Below are 20,717 nucleotides of genomic sequence, written 5' to 3'. Positions count from 1 at the left end.
ACATGTGTGGATACCGACAGCCCTCAACACCCACAAAGAAAGGTGAGGAAAGCCATTATCAGCATTCTCCCTCTCATTTAGGCATCACTTTAGCTACTGCTTCCACTACTAACTGGTAAATACCAATTTTGCTGTGTAATAGCTGTCAAATTTTTGCTTTTCTGAGAAGAAAATAAAGATTTTATACAGCAAGGAAACTACAAGGGATAAAAAAAAAACATAAGAATTTGTATTGAAAGGAAAGAAAAACAGATATTTATGTCCAGTTTTGTCTCAAAAAGCTCCAATTACAGAAACAGTGAAACACAGCACAAGAAGTGACCTTCAGGACCGAAATTTCACACCGCTTCAAATTATGATCAGATGCGACATATGACCGATGTGCAGCTGCTAATTAGTTGAGTGGCACATCTGAATTTTCAGAGGCCTCAGAGATCAGTGTCACCAGCTGCTATGTCAAATGAAACTCCAAGTCTGCAATTAAAAATCTGCAACATTACACTTGAAGTAATGACACGCATGGAACTGTTGGGGTCATCTGACCTATGTTTTTTTTCTTTCAATCAACTGTCAGGTAAAACTGACACCGTCTCGCAATATTACCTAACAGATAAGCTGCATTAATGAGAGGGCTTATGTCGTCTTACTTACTTTTTTCTTGCCATAGTTGTCCGTCTTTCTTTGTCCGAAAGTGATATCTTCATTTCCTGTTAGCTTTTTATCGCTGTAAAGCAACCAACAGGAGATCATTACACAAAAGAAACCGTTAGACAAGTGTAATGTTTTACTACAGCATCCGTATCCGGCTCTGGTTTCAGTATTTAAGAGAAGATGATCGGTAAAATCAGAGTTTAGCGGCATGTTTGGATGCAACAGCGACAACGTTAATCAGTAAATGTTGTACTTTCAAGCACTCGTCTGTACTCGCCACATTATGAATGACCACTGAGCTACTGCATGACAAAGGCAGCAGTAAAGATGATGGACTAGTGCCTTCAGAGATAAGTGGTTAATTGGGTGGTCTATCTCTGCAGTGGATCTCATTACTGTAGCTCAGAGGGCCTTCTTATCGAGCCTGGGCTCTCTAAAGAGCCACTAATGACACCTTCTACACTGATAAACCAGAACTTCGCCACAGTGCTCACCAACTCTTTATGTAACGCAGGAAATAGATGGAACCGGCTCGGTGGAAATGTTTGAACAATAACACTCGACAACAGAATGAGAGGGAAGGGCTCCATCAGATAGCAGATCTCAATCAACAAGGTATTCACAACTTCATGAGAATGCTGTAACTTATATCTTTGAGCAGAGGGTCGGGCCCCACGGGGGAGCTAGAGCACTCAGTGGGCATGTGATGTAAAAACTGAAGCGCAGGAACTTGTGGTTGAGAGATACGACCGTATATAGAGTGTGATGGTGGAAATTAGATAATATTATTTCCACCTGAAGAGTTGTTTCTTTGTCTGTAGGACATCTCAGGAGCAGGCTGTATGAAATCAGGGCTGACTTCTCATGTGATCTCAAATTCAGCTGCTTTGTAAGGTCATGGGATTTGACAATGGAAGATTTATAATATGTTTATGTGAGATGAGTGCAACAGTTGGTTGCATCTATAAGTTGGTTGGTAGTTCAGCAGTGATAATAATTGGATGTATGAGTAATATTGTGCTCATTATATGGACAAAAGTATGTGGACACGTTGAATTCAGGTGTTTCTTCTCTAACAGGGGTCTGGGATACAAAAATCAATGACTATTGTCAGAATATAATTTTATATCGGGATAAATATCATTGTAATAGTTAATTTGGTTTAAATTATCTTTACTTCCAGAATGCCTCAGAGATGGTTTTTATTTAATTTCTCTTAACATTGATTTTGTTTTTTAATGATTTTAAATGTTCTACGTAAATTTCTCAAATATTTTTCATGCTCCGACTGTAAATAATAATTTTCTACCACAACTAACCATCTACTTTTTTCACATGTCACTGAGAAAGAGAAATCTCCCATTAAACTTTAAGAAAATATTGGCGTTTTTAATCTCAAATCAACATGAAAAGGTCATCTTACAACTTTAGACATGATCTGTCCCGATATTTTTGTCCATATATTTTATAAACATCAATATTTACATCAAGTTTAATGGGAGATTTTTTCTTCCTCAGTGAGATGTGAAGAAAGCAGATGGTTAGTTGTGGAAGAAAATTATTATTTACTGTCAGAACATGAAAAATATTTTTTTAAATTAGAGGTAGAACATTTGAAATCATAGTCATGAATTTAAAAAAAATCAATCAATCAATGTTGAGAGAAATGAAGTCAAAACCGTCTCTCAGCAATTTAAACCAAACTAACCAATGCAATGATATTTATCCCATAATATAAAACTATATTCTGACATTAGTCATTATTGTTTTGTATCCCATTTTGTATTCTAACCCCTGTTAGAAAAGAAACACCTGAATTCAACATGTCCACATACTTTTGTCCATATATTGTATGTTTTACACGCACACTAATATTCCACTATTATTCCAAACATGACGGTTTGACAGGACATTGTGTGAACAGTATATTCCCTTTGGCCCCGCCCCTTCCTGTTCTACAAACTCTACCTTGCTTTGTAGTTGGAGCTGAAGGGGTTAGTGTCTCCTTGTGAGTCGTTGCTGAAGGGGTTGGGGGATCGCAGGTCTCCGGAGCTACCCGAACGCCCCCCGTTGCTGGTCTTGCGTCCTTCCTTCTTCCCCGTCACGCGTTCCAGCAGGCTGACCTTCTCCTTTTTCTCCTTCCGTTCGGCCCGGTCCCACAGCTGCTGCCCGGGCTCCCCCTCGAACGGGTTGCGGTTGCGTGGGAGCGTGGCATACTTCTGTGGCAGGGTGTCAGTGATATCAGGGAAGGGGTCACCGTGAGCCTCGTCGTCCTGGTAGCCTGGCACCTCGCTCTGGGAACGCCGATGAGGGCCGCCCCCACTCCCTGGAAGACACACCGAAAGCATTACGTCACCTCATTATGGTCAAAATAAAAACCTAGAGACAGAGCAAAAACACACTGGGAAATATGCGTGTTTTTTGGGGTTTGTTTAGTTAGGCTCGACTAATTATATGTCATTATAGCGGCCAATTTGTAGCTGATCAAAGTCTGGGATCTGTTTTAGATAAAGAGATAAAAGAGCCTCAAACACGCACAGTTTGGGTTGAGTGTTCTGTTGGTTTTTACATCTTTACTGACTAATTAATCACTGCAGTTTTATTATTATGCCTTTTACTGGGGATTACTGATTTAGTTGAGCATCATTATTCCCTCTAAAATCTGCAGTAGCATCATTCATTTGAACTTTTCACCTCCTTGCTGCTTCTCTCTGTGCTCACAACACCGCCTGGAAGATAAAGTCAATCATCATAATATGACTGTGTCTAAGAGGAGATCGCATCAGTTAAGACAGAGCAGCTTATTTTAAGTAATATTTGTCTGTTGTGGAGATTTGTTTCCTTGTTGGTGAATCTAAACAGAAAAATAAAAGAACTTAACTCTGGTGAAAGCAAAATTCACTGTTCTGAAAGGTTATATGACATTTTTCTGGATGATTCTGCTCATGGATCTACACCAGTGGTTCCCAACCTTTTTAGGCTCATGACCCTATTTTAACATCACAAATTTCTGGCGACCCCTGACATTCAAAACAAGCACTTTTTTTTTTGGTAGCTAAAATTAATTTGTTTTTGATCATGTAATAGTTTGCTACACTATGTTGCAAATAGACGTTAATTTTAAACGACATTCAGTCTATATAATGTATATTATTATGGACTGAGGCAGTAAATCCAGGTGTAGATTACTGCACAAAGTGAGAATTTGATTTTCCTTGGTCAGGATATGTACAGTCAGTCCGGCTTGGATTTACAAGGCTGACAATTAATACTGAACAAACAAGAACTCAAACTATGAATTATGAAAGAGCTGCAGCATCTGAAACTGACCACAATGAACATTTGACAGATAAACAGAACCACAGTGCTGCAGTTTCAGCTTCAGAGTTTGTCATGTCTTTTATGGATTATGATTGTCTCTGTCAACTCACCACATATTTTTTTACTAGTTAGCTTTTCTTTTTCATTTTTATCAATTACTAGAAATTCCAGTGACTCCACAAGGGGTCCCGAACCCAAGGTTGAAAAACACTGATCTACACATTCTGTGACTGTATCTGTGTTTACCAGCCAGAGCTCAATAAAAGTTGTGGATTAAATAAAGGACTGACAGTGTGAGCGCTATTGGACTGTACTGATGACCAACAGAATCCAAATGTTTAATTTAAAGGTAAAACATTAAAACATTTAAGGAAACATACATAATGCAACATAAGAGATGAAAAATACCATCATCCAATCTTAAGCAAATTAAAAATAAAAGCAGCAGTCCCTTTTTGGATTATATTGGACTGGACCTCTCTTCTACCCATTAAAAGGACTGATAAATGATATTGATAAATGTGACTCTTGTATATTGTAAGTCTGACCCACCACCCTCTGTATTAAGCCATGTTTTTGCGTTTTTATTTCTCATGTAGGAGTTGTTGTGTATGTTTTGTTTTGTGTCTAGTGTTTAGCAGGGGTGTAAGAAAATATCAGTTCCGCAATATAGTGCGATATTTCACTTCATGATACTGTACTGATATTAAAAAGTACTGTATCGATATTTTTAAGTATTTATTCAAGTGCAGACATGGCGGAGATTCATTTTTGTTTTTCTTTTTTGTTTATCATGCTCTTTTATTTATACATTCACATTATATATGTATATATGAGTATTTTGCTCTGGTTGTATACTACAAAAGAAGTATTGTGATATTGCAGGTAGTTTTTTGACATCGATAATAGTAATTTCAAGCATCCTAAAAGCACTTTTTAATGTCTGAAAGAGGCAAATGTTTGGTTTTTTTTTATTGGAAATGCACAAAAATAATGCTCTGATGTTGGATGATTCAGGGACTGAACACTATGCATTCTTTTCCTAAAAGAAAATGCACTTTTAAACATGATCTTAAACTGTAATCTCTGCAAAACATTATTTATTTATTTCGTTATTTATTTATTTGTGTAATTTTTGTTCTGGTAAAGCCGCATGTTAAAACTTTACTTATGCAAATGCTGTACTATAAGTTTTTCCAGGAAATAATCTTTTTTTAAATAAAAGAAACAAAACAAAAAATATCACCTTGTTAACAGTATCATGATATATACACCAAACCTGGGGGGACAGAGCTTTCTCCATCGCAGCTCCAAACCTCTGGAACTCCCTCCCACCTTCTATCCGACCCTGCTCCGACCCCAACACCTTTAAAATCCCTTTTAAATACTCATTTGTTTAAGATCGCTTTTAATGTTTAATCTTAATGTTTAATGTTTAACTGTTTTACATTCGTATACCTGCCTTTTGAACCTGCTTTTAATCTGTTTTTAATATGTCTGTTTCTGTTTTTATCTGCTGCATGTAAAGTGTCTCTGAGTTATATGAAAAGCCCTATACAAATAAAATGTATTATTATTATTATTATTATTATTATTATTATTATTATTTTATTGCTATATATCACATTGTGATCCTAGTATTACGATTTGTATCGTATCGCCAAATTCTTGCCAATACACAGCCTTAGTCTTTAGAAGACACTGTTGTTGAATGAAAAACAAAAAATTACAATAAAAACAATGGGAGGAAAAAAATAAATAAATAAAAGCAGCACTGACTTCATAAAGGGGGGTCGCTGCTGTTATTCCTTTAAGCGTCATCTTACAAACATATTAAACATACAATACCTGAAAATGAAATACTCTAAGAAGCAAAGGGTACCCAATAAAAGCCACTACAAGGACAACAGTTTGCTGCACAGAGATGACAGCTGAGTAACAGGTGAAATCCTCCTCATGTATCCCATATAAAAATTAGAAGACTGTAAACGTAGTATTCAGAACGTCTATTAATGTCTATTAGAAACTGTTGGAATGTACATCTAAGTCAAAATGATAAATACTTCAAGAAATCTGAATCTCTGTTCCATCTAGATTTGTTTATGGTTTGTTTTGATGCACAATTTCTACTTTTGAGCTGTTATTTCTCCTTTACAGTCAGTACTTCTGCTTGTATCAGCTTGACTTGCTTCGGTTCAATGTGATTTTTTGATATTTACCTGGTACAATCAGAGGCTATTTCTAGTGTCACCTTTGCTCTGAGTGAGCTTAAGTGATACTAAACCTTCTGTAAAATCATGCAGATCATGGATTGGTCGATACAGAATTGTAGCTGTTAGTGTTTATGTGCATCATCACGTTGCGACATGTGACACTGATTTTTAATCGGCTCTTATCTTGATGAATCGACCACGGATTTGAGTCAGAGCAACATTTAATGTTTTATTTCAGCAATTATAACTTATGAGGTTAAAGATTCATTCTCCTCTGCTGCATCACTTGTAGCTGCAATTCACTAAAGGTAACGCTACAGTCGTTTACGCTGCGTTGCTACGACGACTAGCGACATGGAAGTAGTATTTTACCTGCCGAAGAAATTTATCTAAATCTAGTTATTTGTCTGTATATATTGAAAATGCAACACACACTGAATCTAACCCTCTCTATATAAAGGCAATATACTTATTTACTTAAGAGTAGTAGAATTAAAAGTATTATATTAACTAATGATGCTTTGTGGGATTAATCAAGTCTGAACTAATCTGACTAAATCTAATGTCGAAAAAAAATCATTATTATTTGAATGTTGTATAAAATAATAATATGTATTTTTCTTTAATACAAACTGCAACTTTTTTCTTTTTTTTTTTTACAACCCACATTTGTACCATCCTCTCATTCTGGTATAATTTAGGGCAGGGCTGTCAAAACTCATTTTAGTTCAGGGGCCACATTCAGCTAAATTTAATCTGAAGTGGGCCGAACCAGTAAAATAATAATAATATAATAATATGTAAATAATGTCAACTTCCAACTTTTCTCTATGTTTTAGAGCGAAAAAAGTCAAATTAAACAATGACAATGTTTACATCTCCAAACTATCCTTTCAAACAATGTGAATAAAATGAACAAACTGAAAAAATAAGTGTAATTTTAACAATATTCTGCTTCAGTTTATCATTTCCACGTTTATTTTAACTTATAGATCACAGTGGATCTACAAATACACAAAATATTCAGTGTCAGACAGAATATTGGTAAAATTGTACCTAGTTTTCTTAAGACATTTCAAGTTGTTCACATTTGTTCAGGTTATTCAAATATTTTGTGAAATTATACTTTATTTTAATGTAAATACATGCAAAGATTTACATTTACCAAGAGAAAAAGCTGGAGTTGTGAGTATTCATCGATTATTATGATAGTATTTTACTAGTCTGACCCACTGGAGATTGAATTGGTCTGAATGTGGAACCTGAACTAAAAGGATCGTTAATATCTTAATATCTATTTTTGCATTTCACAAATTCATCCCAAGGGCCGGATTGGACCCTTTGGTGGGCCGGATTTGGCCCCCAGGCCACGTTTGACACCAATGATTTAGGTTTTTTGGGGTTTTTTGTAATTTCTTTAATATTATTTGTGTTTTATATAATGAACATGGCCTCAGTGCTCTGCAGACATGGAACTCAGTGCTTTTTATGATGATTCCCCTAAATCTCAATGCACCTGTTTTGGGGTTTGGGTTTTTTTTTCCAGAAGATATATATATATATTAAAATAATAATAAAAGGTAATGATATGATCTTTTGACAAACTGAAATCCGAGTATAAATCCCCTCTGATTCACAGTGGGAAGCTGAATTCTCACCTCCAGTCTCTTCTATTGAGTTCATTGAATCCAGTTTGGGTCTGAAATGTGTCCCGATGAGATCCGACATGGAATGAGCGGCCGACAGCTTGTGCGCCCCGGCCAGCAGAGGTCTTTTCACCTTGGCTTCGGGCTGCCGTTGTGGTTCTGGGGCGAATGATTGGCGGCCGGGTTCTGAATCGCACACGGCGGACCGCGGCAGGATGGCGGAGGACGTGTCGCTGTAACCGCCGTCGTGCTTGCGACCTTTCATCTTGTCCTTCAGTTTGGAGAAGGGCGAGCGGGGCTTTTCCTTCATGGAGAGGTCAAACATGCTGGCGGTCATGTTGTTCCTCATGAACTGGATGCTGACTTGGATGCGGCCTCGTTCTTTCCTTTTCTTCCCCGGCTTCGAATCCAGTGAATACCAGCTAAAAAGGAGAGAGGACGGAGCTTATGATGAGCAAATTCAATGAGGCAATTTCTGGAAAAGGAACGGGGTTTATGAAAATCTTCTAAGTTGATTACACCATTTGCAACATAATTCAGTCGGACAGGTATACAAAATCGGAGTGTAGTAAAAGTCCTTACACTATCAAACAATGTGACAAATGGAAAAAATAGCCCACATTCTTCTAATGTGCTCTACCTACTTCTTTGTGGACAACACTGAAAAGGCTAATTTGAGCAGACTAATCCACTCGCTTTACAAAAATGCAGAGGCTTAAATCGTTTGAACTTTTTTTTTTTTTTTTTTTTTTTTTTTTGAGAATACAATTTATCATTCAGAGGATAAACATTCTTCTTTGCAAAACTGAACATAAGAAATAGCCCGCCGCCGAATAATATAGACCATTTCAGACTGCTTTTGGGCACCTATTTGTTTAACCTCTCTGCTTTTCCAGCTGCAAGTAATGGGATTTGTGCCTTCACTCTGAGCAAAATAAAGTGGCATTTGCACAAATCTGGCCTTTGTTCAGAAACGCAACGACAAGCAATTGGGAAATTGCAAAGCCACGTCGCAGGGCAACCCAACAGTTCATACATGCTAATGAGACATATCCTCTGTGTTATAGGGCCTGTGAGAGTGTCCTTTAGGAAACCAGCATCAGGATGAGTCGAACAATGGATTCTGTCTGCAGCCGAGTCAAATTTAAGTCCATGTGAAGCACTTATGAATGTGTTTGGAGTTTGTCACACCACTGAAGAATGTGTTATTAACCATCCAGATGAAATTGGATGATTAAAAAATTGCCAAGTATGTGGAATTGTTGGAGAAAAAGCAGTGTCCTTTGCTCTGAAATTCTGGAGGTGTGAAACCACAACCCTCACCCACTGACATCTCTCAAGTGTCAAATAACACCAAACCTGATATTTGGGGTTTTGGAAGCAAATGGACTAATTACCGGGAATGTAAGAAAATCTGCAGTGTTTGTGATACAACACTGATTCTTCAAAAGTTTTTTAGCACGAGACCCAAAAAGACAAATACAGTGTTTCCTCACAACCCTAAATTCATTATGAACTCACATAAGACCTCAATTTCTCCCCCAAAAATGAATCTACAGCAGAACATTCTTATAGTAAAAATGAAGATTGAATTTAGTCTGTTTATGCTGATTTAATGTTGTGGAAGACAGTGTGTAACATATAGAAATTAATAAAATTATCAAGGAAATGAACAAAAAACACAATAGACTAAAAAAAGATTAGGAGCTTGAACAAAAAAAAAGAACAAAATGATCTAGAAAATGACAGGAAATGAACAAAATTAAGAAGAAATTGAACAAAAATGAATAAAATGATCAGAATAATAAAAATGATGAAGAAAATCAACAAAAACCCTTAAAAGAATCAGGAAAATGACCAAAAAAAAAAACCCAAATAATTAAGAAAAGAGCAAAATTAACAAAATTAACAAAAAAATGATAAAAAAAAAAAAAAAAAATTATGATTAAATAAAACAAATCCAGATAAGTAAAAAATGTCAAAAATAAATAAGAAAATGGACCCAAAAAAAGAATAAAATGATATCGAAAATGACGGGAAATGAACAAAATTATGAAGAAATTGAACAGAAAGGAATAAAATGATCAAAATAATAAAAATTATAATGAAAATCAATAAAAACCCTTGAAAGAATCAGGAAAATAACCAAAAAAAAAAACAACAAAATAATTAAGAAAAGAAAAAATGAACAAATTTAACAAAAAAATGTGATAAAAATGATGATAAATAACCAAATCCAGATAGTTAAAAAATGTCAAAAATAATTAAGAAAATGGACCAAAACAAAGAATAAAATGATCTAGAAAATGACAGGAAATTAACAAAATTATGAAGAAATTGAACAAAAATGAATTAAATGATCAAAATAATAAAAATGAGATCAAGAAAATCAACAAAAACCCTTAAAAGAATCAGGAAATTGACCAAAAAAAACAAAAAAAAACTAAATAATTAAGAAAAGAAAAAATGAACAAAATTAATTTAAAAAAAAAACAGTAAAAATTACGATAAAAAAACTAATCCAGATAATTAAAAATGTCAAAAAATAATTAAGAAAATGGACCAACAAAAAAAGAATAAAATGATCTAGAAAATAGAGAAGAAAATGAACAGAAATTGACAAAACAATGATGAAAATGAAGAAGAAATTGAAGAATGTCTCCCTCACAGCTAATGTCAACTGCAGTGAAACACCAAAGAAGAAGAAGCTGCTGTCCAGACTCAACAGGACACTGGACAGACATGTTTGAGACGCCAGAACCAGGGGTCCACTTTTTCTTTTTTTCTGCTTTTCTGAAGCCAAAAAAACAGGACATGGATTAAACCGTGTGGGAGAACTCACTCACAGTTGAATCCATTAAAGTTACTGATTATATACAGACTTACAGAGGTTCATCACTGATCAAGGCCAAAGAACACAGGCCAAGAAATAACATGCACTGTATGTTTTAATTTGAGAATCTCTGAAAACTCCTCAGCTAATTAACGTTATCTAACTTATCACGCAGGTTTTACATAACAAAGATATCACTGTCATGCACTCAACGTCAGCGGTGTTTCTTTTATGTGGTTTATGTAAACTGCTCTGACACAAATGGTGCTGATTTACACAAATGTGAGAAAAAGTGTGAATAACAAAAACTGCTCGCGGAAGGGGAGGGGCTTAGCAGAAGGTCAACTCAAACCGACATAATAAAATGTATATTCGCATGTTTTCACTATTATTCTCTAACGTGTACAATGTGTTCATAAACAAATATCTGAATTTTCTTTATATGGATTATAAATACAGTATGTAGACAAAAGTATGTGGACACGTTGAATTCAGGTGTTTCTTTTGTAACGGGTCTGGGATACAAAACAATACTGACATATACACGTCATAATATAGTTTTATATTGGGATAAATATCACTGCATTGGTTAGTTTGGTTTAAATTGCCATCTTTGATTCCAAAATGCCTCTGAAATGGTTTTTATTTAATTTCTCTCAACACTGATTTAATTGTTTTTATTTTATTTTATCCATGACTATGACTTTAAATGTTATTCCTCTAAATTTCTAAACTATTTTTCATGCTCTGAATAATTTTCTACCACATCTAACCATCAACATCTCAATTAAGAAGGAAATATTGATGTTTATGTCTAAAATCATCATGAACAGGACATCTTACAGCTGTAGACATGATGTGTCCCAATATTTTTGTCCATATAGTCTATAAACATCAATATTAAAGACAACAATTTAAACAAAACTAACCAATGCAATGCAATATTCACCACAATATAAAACTATATTATAACATTTGTTAGTGTTTTGTATCCCAGTCACCTGTTAGAAAAGAAACACCTGAATTCAACGTGTCCACATACTTTTGTCTAAATAGTGTAGTTTTCAGTATATTCACGTTTTCACAAGAGCTGAAATGATTAATCAACTCAAAGTGATCCCAAAAAAAATCCTTCAACCACAATTCTCCTGAATCAAAGCTTTGTTTCCTTCATTTCTCTGCTTTTAAACATTGGTTCCACTGTTGTGTTTCACACGGACGCTTATTGTGACGCACACAGAAGCTTCAATTCAGGAAAACTGCAATAGAATATTTCCCTTCATTCAATTCGAGTCGATTAATCAAATTGTGAATTTTTGCATTCGCTTCAAGCACCTAATCGATTAATCGGTTGCAGCTCTTGTTTTCACTACCATTTTTGATTTATTATTTCAAATGTCAACATTTAAAACCAATATAACAAGAAAAATCCATATAAAAATCTATATAAAAAAACGGAAACGTTTGATTTTCTAACATGTACAATGTGTTCATAAACAAATATCTGAATTTCCTTTCCATGGATTACAGATACATCTGAAACCACTTCTCATGCATTTGTTTAGGTTCAATTACTGTCATTTGTTTGAGACTTAAACGGACATTTGTAGCATCCCTTAAATTAAACCATAAAACATCGGTTATCGGTCGAATCCGAAGGTGTTGCTGAAGTCTGTCTAAGGAGCGCAGCTGTTTGATGGAATTCTGAAGCGTCTCGCTCGTGGCCCAGGGGCCCTTCATGAAAGGCCTTCCTGGGTCCGATTCCCATGCTGCACGCCGCGCTCAGTCGGATCAGCAGCCACAGCACGCCGCCGCCGTGGGGCCGGGCCTGCACCTCACGTGTGTCTCAAGGCCAAGATAAACCTTCCTGTGCTTGGAACCACAATCCTCCCACTCGGGCCCGGACCGCTGGGAAACTCCTCACAATCAACAAACACAGGTGTGCGATAATTATGGGCTGCCTACTCAGATATCAAGACGGGCTTTCCTCCCGAATATGTCAGTTCAATAACATTGCGGATGGGCCACAGCGAACACAGACCCACTGTGGAGAGTGGATATAGTATCTAGGGTCCTGCCGTCATTGTCGAGTATGCCTGCAGTGTGGGATTAGGCCAATGAGCAACCAGGGCATATCTATTACAGAAGCTCTGCTGAAAAAGAAAAAAAAAAAAAACACAGCCTCAAGGTGCATCAAGCTCCTAAAGCAAATACAAGCAATCCACGCTGATTATAACATATTGTCATTCTCCGTACTGATGGGCACAGAGGAAGTGTGCTAATGTCGTTCCATGTTGAAATGTGCAGTGGGCTAATTAACACCAGATCCACTTTGGTCACTCGGTTCCTGTTTGCTTAATGTTCGCTTGAGCAACAGCATATGTGTATGTGCTGCACTTGTATGAGAAATTAAAACACCTGAAGACAAATTACAAACAAAAACAGGCAGAGAATCACACAATAGTGCATTCACGCCTTAGACAACCATAGGGGTAACCAACTAGACATGTTTGGCCAGCTCCACTAGTTTCAATTAGGCTCACAGGTGCTCACTTTGTCAGCGATCGAGCTAAAAATAATCTCCGAACAATGTAGGCCATTTCATCGCTAAGCCTCCGACAATAGAGGGTTAACAAGATGGAAAAATCCTCCTTCAGTCACTAACTGAGCACTAATCTGTGGTAGTTTTATTATTGGAGTGACTTAAGGGAGAAACAACATGGCCTCTCTGTTGGACCGGTCCATCTGCCCGGCTTCAAACAAATTCATTTCTGCGGTTTCAATTAGAACAGACCTAAAGTTAGTAAAACGGCAGTAAAATGTGCTTCTAAAACAAATGCATGAAGACATTACATGACAATACAATGGTGTTTCAATCATCGTCCCACAAAAAAAGGCCATACAGACTGTAACCCACAAACCCATCACTTCACCATTAGGTCCAGATACGTGGCCTAATATAGAAATATAGACAAAACACATGCAGTAAATGTGACACATAACTCAGTTGTCCCATGGTGTCATTCACTTCTGACTGGAATATGTCTGCAGACTCTTTCCACTTCCTCTCAGGGCTCTGTTGCACACAGATGCATGACTGGTTTCTGTACTTCAGTAAATCATTGTATCATAAGAAAATGAGCAATGAGCATGATCAGTAAAATCAGTACTACAGTTAGGTAAGATAAGTTACTGAACAATAAAATTCAGTGATTTATGCTCTAATTTTAAACTAGTAACCTGTGTGACATGACAGTGTATATCATATAACAACAGAAAAATATCAATAGTGTCATATTGTGTTGTATTGTATGTTTCATGATGTCAGTGATCACTCTGTATAAGGGAATACTTTCATTGGTTCATTAGCTCGATGCACTGATATTGACCAGTATCGTATCAACATACAAGACTTCTTTTTAGATATTTATCTGTCTGTTTATATTAAATATATTTCATAAAAGTGTATGTTTTAACCTGCGTTCATTCACAAACAATGTAATGAGGGACTAAAAGAGTTACAAATAGTAATTTTTTTTCTATTTATAATGAAGATTTCTTTGTTAAGGGGATAAATAACTATAACAAACAACATAAAGAAATAGAAAATAATGTCAGTTTCAGCAAAAATGTCATCTTAAATATGAGTATTGGTCAATTAGTCAGTGCATCCCAATTACTTTTTTCTTCCAAATGGCACAGAAGCAGAGTTTTGTTCACTTATTACATTATTATTTATTTATACTGTTATTCTCCTTTTCCTGTTGTGGTTTAAAAGGTGCAATATATAATATTTAAGTAGTAAAACAATGTATGGACCAATATAATAAGAGTTAGAGGTCAACAGATAGTGGATATTTTAGTGTTTGGAGCAGTAAAAAGGATAAAAATGATTTTATCCCTGCGCCTTCATCAACAACCTGATACTGAACATGTATGATGCATGTCTGAAACTAACTCTTACTTTCATTCAGAGGCAGATTACTCTTAAACTGAACCAGGGTTTCTGCAGGTATCAGCATCTAATTTAATGCTTTTTAATGCCCTTTTTAATGCCACTGTAAACACATTTAACGCCCATGTCCAACTGCAGATGCAGTTTCATATATAGTTTTATGACAGTTTACTGTCCACAGGCTTTAACCAGGTTCTGAACAGTTCCTCCTCCAATCACTTCTGCTGAAACTTGCATTTTCCCATTTTTCCCACATTTGCAAACATTCCCTCCGCTCTTTCACCACAGCATGACCACACTCACAGCACGTTGCGTTCCAGGCATCTGGCGTTGTGACCTTGTGTATCGGCCATAAACAATAGCCAATTAAAGAGTTCCACCTGTTAATCATCACACTATTAGTCTGATCAAAATTATTAAATGTTTATCTAATCAAAATAAATCATAAATAACAATGCTTTTTTTTCCATCAAGTGTATTTATCTTTTAATGCCTCTGGACATTGAATTTAATGCTTTTTAATGCAATTTAAGGCCTTAATTTTCACAAAACCTATTTAATGACTTTTAAGGCTTTTTAATGACCTGCAGAAACCCTGTGAACATTCAAGTCAATGTAACTAATACAGAAATAAATAAATCTCAATCAGCACAAAGTAATGAATAAAAAATGTATATCACCTTAACTATAATAAATCTATGCAAGATAATTTTTTAAAATTAATTTTACCCACAAAGCCAGTATTTGTAATTTTCGAAACCAGATATTATACAATGCCAACTGTTTATAAAGCATGAAATCAGCACCAACTTATCAGTCTACCTCATACTACTGTGTGTGACTGTGTGTTTACCTGCTCTCTGCCTATATTTTTTTTTAATTTTAGCCATATTTTGACATGGACAAGACATTTGTGTGTGTTTAAACTCAGACAATGAGTGTGTACTTTGAGCCAATAACAGTCTTGTGGTAAGCTGGAGGGCAGGTCTATAAAGAAGTAGTGACTATGACTACATCTCCACTCTCTGCTCTTATGATTTTCAAATATATCAACACTAGTAAACACACGCACACAGACAGAGGGAGGCGTGTATTCAGGCTGCGCTTCCTTAAAACCTTGCCTTGCAGCTATAAGTGTTTCTGTGCTTAGAACTTAACCACTGTGGAATGATCTAAACGGCATTTTATTTCTCTACATTGGAGCTTTTCTTGCGACTCACGCATTTACTTTACATTACGCTCTCCCCCATTTGTTGAATGAAGACAAAAAGACATATTTTACCATTATTTTACCATGTTTACATTTGGTATCTTATAAAACTAATATTTATACAAATGTATTCGTCTGGGTTTACTGCTGTTGAAAAGCGACATCATTTTTGACCAAATTCGCATTTTTGGAATATATTCATTTTCTTTGTAACTACAATTTAAAAAGTCATAGGTTTATTTACCTTTAATACTTATTTTCTATGAAACTATAGTTAAAAACTCTTTTCATTTACCTGTTTATTTTCTATATTGATCGTTTGTCACATGCGTAAGTGAAAATTTGCACAATGGTTCAAAATAAAAGTACACAAAATAATCAAATAAGTGACTAATTGTTATTTGTAGATATGTAGCGTACAAATGTTATAAGAAATCGACCTTGTAATATAAATTTGTCATTGAATTTATATAAAATGTACTTTACTGCAATGAGCATCCTTTTCTGGATATGAAATCACCTACATCCAGATGATCACACAATCATCACTGGATTGGACTAGAGCTTGTGAGACTTACTCTGTTTTCTTTCGCTCCTTATTATCGAAAATTTCGTTGAGGTTGATGCATCTCTGACCCAGAAACTTGTCCATCCCGACCAGGGACCGATGCATCACGATAAGGCAGAGCTCATACACTTCAGGGTTTCCCTCCAACAGCAGCCCAGGTAATTCGAAGGAGGCTTCTTCTCTCCAGACGGGGTTGAGTGTTTTCTCTGCCACCGATGTTGAGTACTTTTCTTTGCCCAGCTGGATGATAGTGTAGGCATCGTTGGTGCCATTCTTGCCCTTGGGCTGTAAACCGGTTGCTTGAAGAACAGTGGCTTGGACATGGGTTGGAAACCACTTTTGAGACTGCTCACCCAGTGACATTGTCAGCGTTTAACTCAAACCAAATAAGAATTTATGCACTTAGTGTTTGTTAGTGAGTGTGATGTGCAAAAAGCAACAAACATGGTTCACTATAGATTGTCCATGTTAGTGTGGTGTGTATGGCTACAGTAACAATCATTACAAGCAATGAAAAGCCTGACAAACTGAGCAAGCCTCATCTTCTGTCAAATCACAGATGTCCAAGCCACTGGTGAGTCATCTGAATAAAAAAAAGAAAAGAAATCAGAGGGAGAAACAGTGCAGCATCAGTATATTTCCAAGAACCAGCATGAGTCATGTGGACGCACAGGAGGCACTGATGTCCAGCCAGATTTGTTAGCAGTTAGCTGCAGCAAAATGAAATTACAAGAAAAACAGGACAAGGCAGAATTTAGATTGGAAATGTAAAACTACAAAGGGTTCTACTTGAACTCTGAATTAACACATATTTCACAGAAGGGCTCAGGTTTCCTGATTGCAGTATAATGTTTACCTAAGGTGGAAATCAGAGAATTAATCTTTATCTGATGATCTCATCCAATGACACATATTGCAGTTTATTACAGTCACAGGACTGGAGTCTGAATCACTAGAAAGAAAGGATTGGTCCTTGATATACTCCTGTAGAGAATGTGTATTTCAATGCCAAGTTTTGGAATGATTAGATATCTATAATCTCATTCCTAAAATAAGCAGAGGGATATGTGTTTGATTAGAAGACCTTGTACTTTATCGGAGTATTTTCATTATATTTAACTTTACACTTCTACTTCAGGGTTTTCTCTTGCTTTTTGGAGGTGCTGTCTGTATTCCAGGAGGTGCTGTCTGTATTCCAGCATTTTTATTTAGTTTGTGGAAGATTTAAGCACATGTATGGAAGAGTCTGGGGGTAGTTTTGGAGCAGATGATAAATAAACAGCATCCAAAAAGCTGATTTTACTTTGGCTTAGGTTGTGGCCAAAATGCTTTGGGTGTTGCACTTAAGCCTTTATAACAGTAGGGAAAACCTTGTACTCCACTACATCCCAGGGGAAATACTGGACGTTTTACTTCATCACATTTTTTGTCTAACAGTTTTAGAACTTTTCAAATTAGAGTTTTTCCTCCCCTTTCTGTCCACTGAGAAACTCCTATTTCACGTGTGTTGTTGTTGACAGTGATAAGGTGAAGGTTTATATGACTCCTTATGGGTTAAGAAAAAGCAAGAGGCTCTTTAAAAGATCCTCCTGGATTTACTAAAGGTATGTCTGTTTTTGAGTTTAAAAAAAAGCTGAGTATTCAGATACAAGGCTCTTGCAGGACAACAACAGTGCAAACATATAGTGATCTTACGAAACATGATGCATTACTGTAGATCAAACAAATGAGCTCAATCGTCAACGTCTATAGAGGGAATATGCAACATATACATTAATGTAGCAGTAATGTCAATCAATGTAAACATACATAACAGCTAAACATCATTTTACAGCACCATGAACACTCTGGCTTTACACACCAAGTACTTTTGACTGATAATACTCACATAATTCTAATTTAGTGAGGTTTTAGTGTAGAGCTATTACTTGTGATTAATCTTCTGCCCTAATCACATCTCTACAAGGTGGTTTAATTTGAAGTATCACTGAGATTTACACACAAACTATGTAGCATTTAACAGTAGTGACACACGCGTGACTTCAATTAGTTCAACCCCCTTTAAGTTAGCATCTCTCCACAGGTTAGTCAGTGAAAATGAAGCATGTATTTCACGAAGTCCTACGCCACTTACGGGTTAAACCCTCAGTTTTTAGTCTGTCCAGGCAGTAATAACCGAGTGTCAGTTTTCTAAAAGCGTTGTTATTCCTGTCGGGAATACTGCAGCAGGATAACGTTAGCTTCGCATGGCTAGCAGCAGAGCTAACAGGCACAGACACATCACAGACACAGTTTCTTACCTCGGTGTCATTTTCACCCACACTTTGAGGACATTCAGCTCTTCAGCTCAGCACAGTCTGCCTTCAAAAGTCACTACATTCAGTAATAGTTTCGGAGGCAGCTGCCACCTCGTATATGGTTAGTTGCAGCGGCTGCATTTACTGTCCATTGCTTTACTCTGAACGGAACCAACGGCAGCATTATTTCCGGGTCTGACGTCACTTCCTGTTCACCCCGTCAAAAGTTCAAGCATCGTCTGAAATCTGACAAATAAAAACATAAGTAGTCAATTTCTTTTATTATTTTATTTTTACTTTTTTTCAAATAAAGTATCTTACTATGGATGCAGTGATGTGAAAATGCGAGGGCAAATAAATAAATAAATAATTTTTAATCAGTAAATAAACACACATAGGACAGCAAGCTGGGAATAACATCATAAAAAGCAAATAAAATCAGATATTTTAGATAACTACATGTTTCTGGTTGCCGTCAGTGGTGTAGGTCTGTAATTACAATTGTCTATGATGTATTTATTTAACCACTACCTGTCTGACGACACCTGTGATAAAACAAAACAGAGTCCACATAGGTTGGCTGAATTCTTGTTTCCTCTTAGACCAATTGAATCACAATATGGATTTTTTTCTTAATAATGCCAAAAAATAACTATCAAACACTGCAGCTTTAAGTACATTTTTCAGGTGTCTGTAAGCTACTTGAGTATTTCTTTTTTCTGACATCTTTTACTTTTACTCCTGACATTTTCACACAAATATCTGTACTTCTTACAAAACAGGCCCCTTAGTTTAGTTGGAATGAATCGCAGGATATTGTAAACTATTATTTAATTTTTGTCATAGTGCATCTTCTCACCATCAGGACTGATTTCAACCTACACAGATGGAAAAAATAACACAAAAATAAAAGACAGAAAATATAACCCACAGTGTATAGAGCAGACAGTCAGTGTATAAAGCATGGAACAACACAAAACAGTTTAGAGAAACATGTTGTCTATGTAGTCTGCATGGAAATAACTCATAGAAATGTAAAGATACTTTTACTCTCTGAGCACCTTTCAGAGTGTGCACTTTTACACTTACTTTAGTTAAATATTGTAATTTTTTACACAAAAGGAACAGACTTTCTGTCTCTGTGCAATCTGGTCTTTCATCACTATATGCCATATGTTATTTTCTGTTCATTTATTTTGTTTTTGCTGTTATTTATTCCCCCATTTTGTGCCAAGAAATAATTGTGAAGTCTTTGAATGGGCACAAATTGAATTAAATAAAGTTATGATACAACTTTTTATATAACACAGCACATGGTTTCATTTTAATACATGATCAAATCATCCAATATCTCACACAAAATCAAAGATTAGACAAAAACAAAAACTGAAAACAGATTTTTGTGATATAGTGTTGTCGTTTTTCTCTCATTAATCATATGATGAGCCTCATATTTGTCTTGTGTCCCTGGATATAAAAGTAAATATGAAATTATTCAAACCACATCCACACTCAGTAATATGATGACACAACACAGATGAGTCAATATTAATAATCAAATATGTCACATATCATAGAACACCAGTCAATGGGACAAACCAGGGCTTTCATTTTAACACTTGTCCTAAATTCTGCTGCAAATATATATATATATATATATATATATATATATATATATATATATATATATATATATATGTGTGTGTGTGTGTGTGTGTGTATCTATCTATCTATCTATATATATATCTATATATATGTACACATATATATCTATATATATGTACATATATATATATATATATATATATATATATATATATATATATATATATATATATATATGTATATATATATAAATGCTTTTACTTAAGTAGGATTCTAAGCAAGAGTTTTACATACGCTAATAGTACTATTACTTGAATACTCCTTCCAAAGGTGCCTGTCTTTGTTTTATGGCGAAAAAAAACATAGCTTTGAAAAACAGTTGTGCTCACATGTAGGAGTTTCCATGTACGTAAATAAT

The 20,717-nt window shown here is 35.6% G+C and overlaps 1 protein-coding gene across 1 annotated transcript in view; it reads right to left on the bottom strand.

Annotated features, from left to right (window-relative positions):
• Positions 1 to 18,855, bottom strand: part of rab11fip2 (RAB11 family interacting protein 2 (class I)) — a 28,825-nt gene extending 9,970 nt beyond the window's left edge. The window contains exons 1-5 of the mRNA XM_030156325.1: positions 18,698 to 18,855; positions 16,408 to 16,980; positions 7,844 to 8,253; positions 2,620 to 2,977; positions 652 to 724 (exon numbers count right to left, since the gene is read on the bottom strand). Of these exons, the coding sequence (XP_030012185.1) occupies positions 652 to 724; positions 2,620 to 2,977; positions 7,844 to 8,253; positions 16,408 to 16,760 (1,194 nt within the window). The 5' untranslated portion in view covers positions 16,761 to 16,980; positions 18,698 to 18,855. The remainder of the gene's footprint in view (positions 1 to 651; positions 725 to 2,619; positions 2,978 to 7,843; positions 8,254 to 16,407; positions 16,981 to 18,697) is intronic.
• Positions 18,856 to 20,717: the final 1,862 nt, after the last annotated feature.

Source organism: Sphaeramia orbicularis, chromosome 15, assembly GCF_902148855.1.
Source record: "Sphaeramia orbicularis chromosome 15, fSphaOr1.1, whole genome shotgun sequence".
Lineage (NCBI taxonomy): Eukaryota > Metazoa > Chordata > Actinopteri > Kurtiformes > Apogonidae > Sphaeramia > Sphaeramia orbicularis.
This window is presented reverse-complemented; position numbering and strand designations above follow the sequence as displayed.